Genomic DNA, 10,580 nt, shown 5'->3' on the forward strand with positions numbered 1-10,580 from the left:
CAGAGGCTGGCTCCTGTCCTCAGGGAACTGGAAGAGCTGTGGGCTGTCCACACTTGAAGAAAGGGAGAGGGAGGGTTGAGAAGAAGAGCCCAAATGGAGGCCAGCTCTGAGCCCCTCCCACACAAGACCAGCTGTGGTGGCCTCACACCTGTGTGTGTCTGTGCCCACACACTCACAGCACACGCATGCGCACACCACTCACACACATCACTCACAAATGCACACGCACACCGTAGACATACCACTCACTCACACATATACACTGCATTCACACAACACACACAGGCACACACCTGCCTTCCAGGTGGCCCGTCACCTGAGAAGTACCTGCCCTGGTGCTGGCAGGTTTAAGGAAGGGGCATTTTTGGCAGACTCCACCAATCCTGAGCAAGAAGAGCAAGAGCACACAGGCCATTTCTACCAGTTCATAGCCTGAGATATCTCCCTCAACAGCAGCTGGAGCAGAGCTTCTGAAAGCTCTGAGGGCACCAGATAGTGGCTTCTAGCTCTGAGCATTTTGGCACTCCTCAGCCTTCCCCTCCTCTCCCCACCTCACCCAGAGCCAGGCAGGCTTAGAGAGCTCCAGAATTCATTTTTTTTAAGATTTTAATTATTTATTCATAAGAGACAGAGAGAGAGAGAGAGAGAGAAGCAGAGACACAGGCAGAGGGAGAAGCAGGCTCCATGCAGGGAGCCCGATGTGGGATTTGAACTTGGGAATCCAGGATCACACCTTGAGCCAAAGGCAGGCGCTCAACCACTGAGCCACCTTGGTGTCCCGGGCTCCAGAATTCTTAAGGGGACTCCTCAACATCCCCAGGACCACCTGAGTTTCAGTCCAGTAAGAGGAGCCTGCAGAGCGGCATTCTTCCTCCCAGAGAGGGCTGTCCTTGGCCAAAGGCCACTGGGAAACTTTGTGGGGACATGGAGAACCCCTGAGGCCCACTCCACCTCCCAGCATGGTGACCTTGCTCCCCAAACCCAAATCAGGCTCCCTGGCCAGATCTTATTCGGCTTTGTTTATTAATTTTGGTGAAAAGCTGTATATAAAGTTATGGAAATCGCATCATACCAGGTAACATGTTTAATGCCCACCCTTTATTGCTAAGAATCAAATATTATCGATTCAGGGGTGCCCTGCTCTTATGAACAGTGGGACTGTCAGGCCTCATCCCCCTGGCCCAGCCTCAGAAATTGTCTCCTAGGCTGTTCATGCACACCCTCTGTCCGCAAGAGAAAAACAGTTCCCATGCCGATGGGCCCTCCTCTGACCTCCCCGCCAGGCTCTAGCTCCTGCACCAAAACCTCACTTCAGCCAAAAGCTTGGGGAGGGGCTCCCAGAACTGGTGCCAGGCTGGGCTGAGCCGAGTCAAGGGAGGTCCTCTACCTTCGCACCATTTCCCCAGCCTGATCAAACTCGTCCTGATTTTCTTGCAGCTGATCAAAGAGAAGCTCTTAGACTTGCTTGGCAAAGAAGAGGACGAAGGGAGCCACGATGAGAACGTGGTAAGAGAAGCCCATGCACCGTAGGTTGTCCTAGTCCCCTGCTCTTGCGGGCCTTAGGAGACCAGGTGCCGGGCCGGGGCAGGAAGGACGCCCCTCACCACACACCTTAACGTGGCCCGATAGCAAGCCGTGGGCACAGGGAATTCCAGGAGCTGCTGCGAGGGGAGGTCCTGGCTGGCGCAGTCCAGCTTGTCCAGGGCCAGGGGGCTACTGCTCTCAACTCCTGCCGTGGGAGAAGCAGGAGGCCCCGCTCCCTTATTCCTCAGGGCAGCAAAATGCAAGTAAGGACGTCACTGGTGCTCTATTCCGTTTGAAGGGGACACGGAGCTCGGGGCCCCGTGAGGTTGGTAGCAGCAGTGATACCCATCATAACTGCCAATACCACGTGCCAGGGACCCGAAAGGCACTGTGCCATGTGCCTGAAGAGTGCCGTATGGCTTCAGCTGCACAGTTACCCCAGAGAAAGGTCTTTTCTTATCTCCATTTTGTATTTGAGCCACTTGGGGCCCGGAAGCCCACGGTCCCCCAGCTGGTGAGTGGCAGAGCTGGACGCAGAGCTCCCCTGACCCCCGTCCTGCTCTGCCTCTCTTGCGGCTCTCTGGTCTCCTTCCCAAGGCTCGAGCCTCTGCCGCCTGGTGTCTCCAGCTCTCCCCAGAGGAGACTTCTGCCCTGGCAGCACCACGCCCACTAGGCAACCACCCCCCAACCCCCCAAGTCAGCAGATCCAAAATGAGGCCAGCCCCATCCCCCAGACAGGCCCCCATTTCTGTTCCAGACACTATTTCTCTACCCACCTCCCAGGCTAAAAAAATCTCTGCTTTGGTTCTCTCGGGCCCCTGCGGCTCCGTTGAGTAGAAGACTGAGGAGGGGAGGGCAGGTGGAAGGGGCCCAGGCTCTGGACTCAGGTCCGTAGCTGTGTGTAGCTGTGTGCCCCAGCATCTGCAGACTCACAGGGACCTCGGGCAGTCGATATTTGGATTCAGTGGGGCTGTGCCTATAAAGCCAGCAGCAGTGCCTCGTTTATAGTAAGTGCTCAGCAAGTGGAGGTTCCCTCCCTCACCCCACCTTCCTTCTGCCCTCAGAATGTTTCCAGTTACAGCCTCCCCTCTGCCCTCTACCCCTCCCCTAGATCCTCCCCCTCCCATCACTCCCCCTCCCCAACCCCATCCTCATCAAATCTCCACAACATTCTTGGCACAGCCTCCTAGGCAGTATCTGCTCCCATCCCTCCCAGCCTCCAGCCTGCTTCTGCAGCCTGGGAGTCACTGGGCAGACGCAAGGCCCTCCCAGCCTTGCCCTGCTCAGGGACCTGAGACTGTTTTCCTCTGGCCTAACCCTAAAGCTCCATTGTGACTCCTCTGCTTCTGGGTTTTGGGGGCCTCCCATTCCTCTTTGGCCTCAGCAATTGGCCCCCCTTGCCCCAAGTCTAGCCACGGGCTCTACCTTCTCCATCCCAAGTAGGTCTCAAGGGGGACCCCCCAGGATGAGGGCGGGGAGATATCCTCCTGCCCCATAACTAGAGAGCACTCAGATATAGATTCAGGTGGCATGTTAGGGGCACCTCTAGAAGAGAAGTTCAGAGCAGCTGCTGAGCCCCATCACCAGGGAGCCCTCTCCCCACCCTGGGGGCACCTAGATGGGCAGTGGTAAGGCAGCGAGCCTCCCCACCCAAGCCTCGTGCCTCACCACAACAAACCAACCCCAAGATGTCTGAGACAGGAGCAGTGGTGCCCTGGGGAGAGCCCACAAGCAGGCCTACGGTTCCCAGGGCCTAGGCTGGGCTGCCCATGGCATCGTGATGCCATTTCACAGAAGGAATCTCAACACCCACTGTCCCCCTCCCTCCAGAGCACTTGTGACACGATGCCAAACCACTCTGAAACCATCAGCCACACTGTGAACGTGCCCCTGCAGACGGCCCTGGGGACCTTGGAGGAGATCGCCTGCTGACGGCCCTCGGACCACCTGGCACCCCCCAAACAGACCTGGAGGCCCGAGACCCAGGACAGGGGACAGCAGGCTCAGGTGGGACAGCCCCCGATGACAGAAAGAAGCAAGAGCCCCCTATGCACACATAGCAAACTCTCTGCCAAAACCTCGCTGCGGCCACGTCTGACATGACGCGTCCTCGGGCCCGCCGTGCGTCCCTCTTAGGAGAAATGAGTCACACTCTGGAACTGTCCAAGAACCAACCTGCCATCACATCTCACTGCCAGATGTATAAAGCACCTGCATGCTCAGACTGCTCACGGCGCCACCTCCACGTCTGTGTCTGTACACGACTCTCCTCCGTGTGCTTTCTAGCGGCCACTCTGCAGCCATGCAGTGGGACCAGCTTCCAGCCCCAGGGTCACCCTGTGGCCACGCTGGAATCACAACTGCAATCAAGGGGGAAAGCGTAGAACTCTCAACCACGTCTGGTCCTTGTGTACTTTGTGAAGGTTCTTAACCTGCCCACAAACCCCTTCCCCGAGCTGGCCTGTGGGCTGACCGGGGCCACCCCCACCCCACCCACCCTGGCTCAGCGCCTGGGGGAGGCAGGGTGGCCTGGGCAGCTCCGGGGCTCATCCATGGGACCCACGTCATTCTGCTGTCCCCGTGACCCAGCTTGTTTCCTTTGGGGGGCTTGTTTTGTCTGTCTGTCCGAGATCTGTTTTTGTTTTGTTTTGTTTTCCGAATTTGGGTTTTGATGTTCTGAGGTTTGGTTTGATTTGGTTTTTCCATTTTCTCTGGCGTTTATTTATTCGTGCTTCCAGTCACGGTCATATTAAAAGCTGGTCTTGTGGAAACGGCTGAGTCGGTGCTGCCTTTTCCCCATCAGGGCTCCCTCCCTGAAGCCTTTTGAAAGGGCTAGGCCTGCCAGATCCAGACCCACAGATTATATATATATATATATATACACGTGAAGCTTCCTGCAACGACACTTAGCTTTCCCAAGTGTACAGAGTGCATGCACTTCTAATCTATTCTAAATCTCTAAATACTATTGGTTGCAGCCTCATAAATGATTTCATGACCACTAACAAGTGACAGCCCGTGCTCTGAAATGACGCAATCCTGGACCAGAGGTGTGTGGCTTGAAGAGGCAGGGGGTGGAGAGGTGGGGCAGGCAATGAATGCTGCCCAAACCTAAAAACCATGAAAAAAGCCTCTGTCTTCTGTCCTGATTCCTCTGACTCTGGCCTCCCTCCCGCACACCAGTCTCTCTAGGCCCTCTGCACCCCACCTCCTCTCCTCACCCACATCAAACAGATCTGCCTGTCCCTGCAGAGGTCACACTGGCTTCCTGCCTTGCTCCCCAGCTGAGAGACTGTCCAAGCGGGAAAGGTGGATGGAGGTGCCCCATGGGGAGAGGGCAGGCCCTTTTGAGCCCCTCTGTGGCAAAAGAGAGCTTCCTATCTGGGCAAAATCCTTGTGCTCGGGATCATACTCATTCCAGGGCACAGGTTCCTGTAGCCTAAGCTTTACTTTCCCGCCTTCCCCCACCACTCACTACCCCAGGTCTCCCCCAGAGCCTCATGTGGTTTGCACCTTCCTCTTCATGCACAGATGTACAGAAGGCACTGGCTGGACCAGGAGCTTGGGGCTGTGGCCCTGGCTCTGCCTTCCAATCTCTATCCTGATCTCAATCCCCCTCTGTCATCTCCCCTTTTCTCCCCTGCCTGATCCACTCCTACACAAGGGAAAGGTTTTCCCCAGAGACCTGCTGAAAAGAACCTGGCCCCAGGAGTGAGGAAGGCTCTCCAGCACCTTCTTGCAGCAGCCGTGTGATGATGGACACCTGCACCTCTCTGGATTCAGGTCCCTCAATTTGAGGATGAAAATAATATTGTACTTGTGTCTTCACAGATGATTTCAGAGGCCTCTTCAGACTTGAGGCACATGACAGCACTACCCACCCTGTGCGGAGGGGGATGAATCAAAGCAGCCATGCCCGGACACATGCAGTGGCCAGGAGGGGCCGGGACACAGCATCCCTGAGATGCCTCCTCCCAGTACCTTCTCAGCTGGGCTTGCCTGGTGCTGTTGGCCAAGGCGAGCTTTAATCCTTAGGAACTGAGCGCAATGCCGCTGGAAGGCACCCTGTTTTCATTTTCTACCACCACTGTAACATAATTACAACAAACATAGTGGCTTAACACACAAATTTATTGTCTTCGACCTCTGGAGGTCAGAAGGCTGACAGGGATCTCACCAGGCTAAAATCTAAGTGTCAGCAGGCCTGGGTTCCTTCCAAAGGCTCTAGAAGAGAAACTGTTTCCTCACCTTTTCCAGCTCCTAGAGGCCACCCACATTCTGTGGCTGGTGGCCTCTTCTCCCATTGCCAACTCTGCAATGGTGGATAGTCCTTACCTCACACAACCGTAACCTCCTGGGTCACACCTCCCGCTATCCCATAGATGTGACCCATCTCTCTTCTCTTGACCCCTTCTTCCACTGTAGAGGGACTCTTATGATTAGACCAGGCTCTCCTGATAACCCATGATAATGTCCCCATTTTAAGGTCATTAACTTCATCACAAACTTCAAAGTCTCTTTGACCACAGGGGATAACATATTCACAGGTGCCAAGAATTAGGACGTGGCCATCTTTGGGGGCCACTGTTCTACCTACCAAAGGCCATTTGGAGCATATAGCCTACTGCCCTCATTATTCAAATGAGCAGACCCAATAGAGGAGGGGAGGGACTTACCTAACATCACACAGTGAATTCATGGCCATGCCAAAGCCACTCCCAAGCTTCCAGGCTCACAATTCCATTTGAAAATTCCATCTAGACCCACCAACATGATGCAAAGCAAGAAACATTGAAAGTGATCATTTGTCCAGACATTCCCAGGGCATGGAAGTCCCTCTCCTTAGACAGACACATGCCCCACTGCATCAGGCTGGAAAATGTCCTTCTGGTGCCTAGACTGTCAGATGCAGAGGAACAGTGAGCATTCTCAGACTGCTCCCATCTAGGACAGAAACAAATGAAATGTCTGTTCAGTGAGTTGGGAATCTACTGGATACTTCTGCCTTGTTCCAGTTTAACAGTTTCGTAAATGTTTTTAAAATCTATAGCTAAAGTTGCAATTTGAACTTCTTCATTGGATTTCTGCCTTCCTTTCAAAAAAAAAAAGAAAGAAAGAAACTTCAGATCAATTTGTGATGGAGCACAGAATATTCTAATGGGTTTGGATTACCCCAAGCCTCGCATATGTACCTGCCCCTTCCAATTTGGGGATTTTAGTTTTGTTCATTTTGGAGCAAATCTACATACTTAACCTGTTAAAGGGAAAAGGATAGGAAATTCAAGAGAGCAAATTAACAGCTCCGTGTACCAATCAGCTACTGATTGGTATTAGCCAGTTGTTAACTAAAGACACAGTTGTACACCTGAATTCTTGAGAGTGGTGGTGTATTCTCTTCTTATTTCCAACAAGTAGCCATGTGTGTATCATTTCCTCAGTGAAGACCTGGAGACATTTGGTAGACAGAAGAGACTCAGGAACGTGTCACATTTTCGAGAGAGACCCAAATGATGACCAGAGGGCCAGGAGTTTAGAGCAGTCACAAGCCCAAACCACACATCGAATTATCAGTAATCTCAAAGAACCAAATCAATCATTCGATCCATCAAATAACAGCACATAACCTCAGAAACAGAATCAGTGGGGTTTGCTGCAGTTAGGGGCAGTGGGAGGAAAAAGCATTTCTGTGAGTAGCCATGCCAAGGACTGAGCTAGCTGCTTGCACACTGTTGCTTTGTTGTTTTTGGCAGAGAGAAGCGGAGTTATTTTATTTTCCTCTTTCCAGCTTGAAGCTATTTTTGTAAGAGTCTTTATCATGAACACGCCTAGTGAGAAAGGTTCACAGAGGGTCTCTGGAGAAAGGATCTTGGTGAGCGGGGAAGGAGGAACTCAGAGGCAGACACCACCCAGGGGTGTGATCTTGGTGGGTACCATGTTTGCTCAGGGGAGCTCAGCTCAGCCTGCCTGACCCTAGAGGCCCAAGGACCTGGGACCTCTTCCTCCACAAACTCCAAGATTTTAATTTAATTTTGAAAATTAATCTCGGAGCAAAGGCGAGGGCCTTCAGAAAGCACCAGTGAATGAGCTCCCCCATTATAGAATAGAGAAGGAGGCTCTGGGGGCCAAGGATGCTGCTGGCCCTGATCCATCACACCCAGAGCAACCCTATGCTGCTTGATTAGCTTCCTGGCTTAGCTGGGAAGCGGAAACACAGAAAGAACACAGGATCACTATTTATTTCAACTCCCATTGATTGGCTGTCCATTATATGCTGGGAACTTGCCCCTAAGGAATTTATCATCTGAGCAGGGAATCCCGACAAGTAAACACACGACTATAAAGATGAACCCAAGTTCAGAAAACAAGAGAGCAGCACATGCCAAGCCTGCAGGTCAGGGAGTGCTAGAGAAGGGACACCGCCATGTAGGTCCAGGGAACCCAAGCAAAGAAGGGGAGGGGAAAACATCCAAAATACCACTTAGAGATTAGCAGGTGCAAAGGATGAGAGACGTGTCATGGCTGAAGCCCTTCAGCTCCTTCCTTGCCCTCCAAGTGTCTATAAAGATACTTTCCAGCTGAGGGTTGATTTATTTAACAAATGGCTTTCTCCTCATTTATCTGAGACTCCTGGCACACGGAATCATTTTGTACTGGTATATTCCCAGGGCTAATAGGTTGGGTGCATTTGGGACCAGAAGTTCCCTGGGGACCAAGAAACAGATCAGTGGAAACCAATCCAGCCTGAAGGATGGATGAGAGGAGGAAAGTCTCTTACTGATTCCATTTAACATTTGTGGAAATCTATGCTCACTGATTTTGCAAGAGCAAAGCAACAGTGGCAAAGGCTTTAAAGAGAGAGTTAAAGGATTGGATCTCCAACCCATTTATGCTAAAAACTGACCATAGAACATTGGACAAGTTACCTCACTTCTCTGGACCTCAGTTTCCCCCTCTATATAAGAAGAGGGAGTGGAAAACGAAGAGACATCCTTTGGTGTGCCCCAACTTTAATGGTCTATGAGTATAAGCCAAGAAAGGGAATCAGGCATCCAAGCTAGTATTTAATGATGCCAGGTTTGGGGGGGGGGGCGGGAATTATGAGGATTAAATAAGCTAAGGTAAATACTTTCTCTCTTCTTTTCTTTTTTCTTTCTGTAACGCATTGATTCTTAATCTTGTGTGAATTCAAAGTAAGGTGAGAGCTAGGAACTCTCTCTCCCCAGGAAAAAAAATGCACATGGTCATGAAAATATATATGCAATTTTGCATTTTATTTCAGGAGGGTTATGGACTCCCCCTCCCCCAGAGCCCATCTGTGATCCTCTAGGGCTGCTCTGAGGTAGAAAAAGACTCCCTGGTCCAGAAGGTGCTGACCCTTCTCCCACAAAAGAGCCACAGCCCCACAAAGAGCAACCAACATTTCTTCTCCTAAATTGACATAATGGCTGTCATTTTTCAATTTGCAGGAGGGAAAAAGGAAAGATAGATAGGATTTGATCAATTTCAAGTCTCTCCTCCTATAATTTTTTTAAACCTTTGGCACCTGCTGCAGCTTGTATGCAAATGAGCTCCCACAGATGGCAAAATGAATGAGCGAGCAGAAAATGAATATGAACAGAGAACCTTGAGATGTGATTTCATAAAATTATTTTATGTGTGCAGTGATTTTGAGGGCTGAGGAGACCTACAGACATAGAAAGCAACCCGCAGCATCGCTTGGCAAACATCCCCGTGGCCTGGTTCTTGGAACGTAACCATTGACCCCACTATGAACATGCATGAAATGCATGCCTCATGTTCTCGGCTGCTGTTAAGCCTCAGATACACAGCACTGTTGACATCTCACTCATTCCTGAGCAGGAAGGTAATGATGCTTTTTCTTTAAAAGACAAAACAACAACAACAACAAAACAGCTTTTGATAATGACCGCAAGTGATGCTTTGGGATGGGGAATTAGGATCTCCTGTCTCCTTGAAGCTGCCCTCCATGCCTCTGCCTCTGAAGGAAGTGGCTGACGTGACTGACTTATCACCATCATGGGCCATTTGTCTTTTTCTTTTAAGATTTTATCTATTGATTCATGAGAGACACAGAGAGAGAGAGGCAGAGACACAGGCAGAGGGAGAAGCAGGCTCCATGCAGGGAGCCCGACGTGGGACTCAGTCCCGGGACTCCAGGATCACGCCCTGGGCCGAAGGCAGGCACTAAACCACTGAACCACCCAGGGATCCCCACCATCATGGGCCATTTGTCTTTAGTGGAATCCAGATTTGTGGTTTCCTTTCAAAAGGAATTATAAAATGGGCCCAAGACAAAGTGACTGGTGGGCACCAGAGCATACCCAATGTAACCAGCCTTAGAGGCAAGAAGTCAAAGAACAGCTCGAAGAAGATATCCCAGCACCAGGCAAGGTCTCTGTCCAGAATACTTCACTCCATGGGCATTTTCTGTGTGCCCACCATGTGCCAGGCACTGTGAGTTCATATACTAAGAAGACACAGTCCCAAGGTCTCAGAGTCTAGTTGGGTAGAGGTGGGCAACAGATGTACATGCAAGAACCTGAATAGTAAACACGCTATGCTGAAGGTGCATGAGGCACAGTACCCTAGGTCCGTCTGCCAGACTGAGGTGGTATGGGTTTTGGCCAAAGCCTTGAGAGATGGGTGGGAATTGTCTGGCAGGCAAATACCTGAGCAAAATCTTAGAGGCACAGGAGAATTCGGAGGGTCTGGGGAAGGACAGAATGGGACTGGGCTGTCTCTCTGCTGCCCTCTCTCCACTGTGCCTTCCCATCCTTGGGGTCCAGCCCCCTAGAGTACATGGGCTAGTTGAGCTATGAAGACTGGGGCATGCCAAGGACAAAGAAGACTTTGGAATCCAATGGCTCCATCTGAATCCCAGCTCCACCAGCTGCACTATGTTGGTCAAACTCTAGAACTTCTCTGGACTCAGTTTCCTCCTAAAAATGATGGTGACCTACTTCCCAAGCACGCTGTGAGGTTAGTGAGATTAACTACAGAAAGTGCCAATGCTTGACACATGGATAGAGATGATG

General features: G+C 51.4%; 1 protein-coding gene across 4 annotated transcripts in view; it reads left to right on the plus strand.

Annotated features, from left to right (window-relative positions):
* Positions 1–4,295, plus strand: part of ASIC2 (acid sensing ion channel subunit 2) — a 991,154-nt gene extending 986,859 nt beyond the window's left edge. For 2 of the 4 annotated variants that reach the window (XM_025996149.2, XM_072747720.1), the window contains exons 9-10: positions 1,438–1,506; positions 3,355–4,295. In XM_025996149.2, the coding sequence (XP_025851934.1) occupies positions 1,438–1,506; positions 3,355–3,456 (171 nt within the window). In that variant the 3' untranslated portion in view covers positions 3,457–4,295. The remainder of the gene's footprint in view (positions 1–1,437; positions 1,507–3,354) is intronic. The other 2 variants (XM_025996150.2, XM_072747721.1) reach the window with 1 other exon arrangement.
* The last annotated feature ends 6,285 nt before the right edge of the window (positions 4,296–10,580 follow it).

Source organism: Vulpes vulpes, chromosome 2 (genome assembly GCF_048418805.1).
Source record: "Vulpes vulpes isolate BD-2025 chromosome 2, VulVul3, whole genome shotgun sequence".
Taxonomy (NCBI): domain Eukaryota; kingdom Metazoa; phylum Chordata; class Mammalia; order Carnivora; family Canidae; genus Vulpes; species Vulpes vulpes.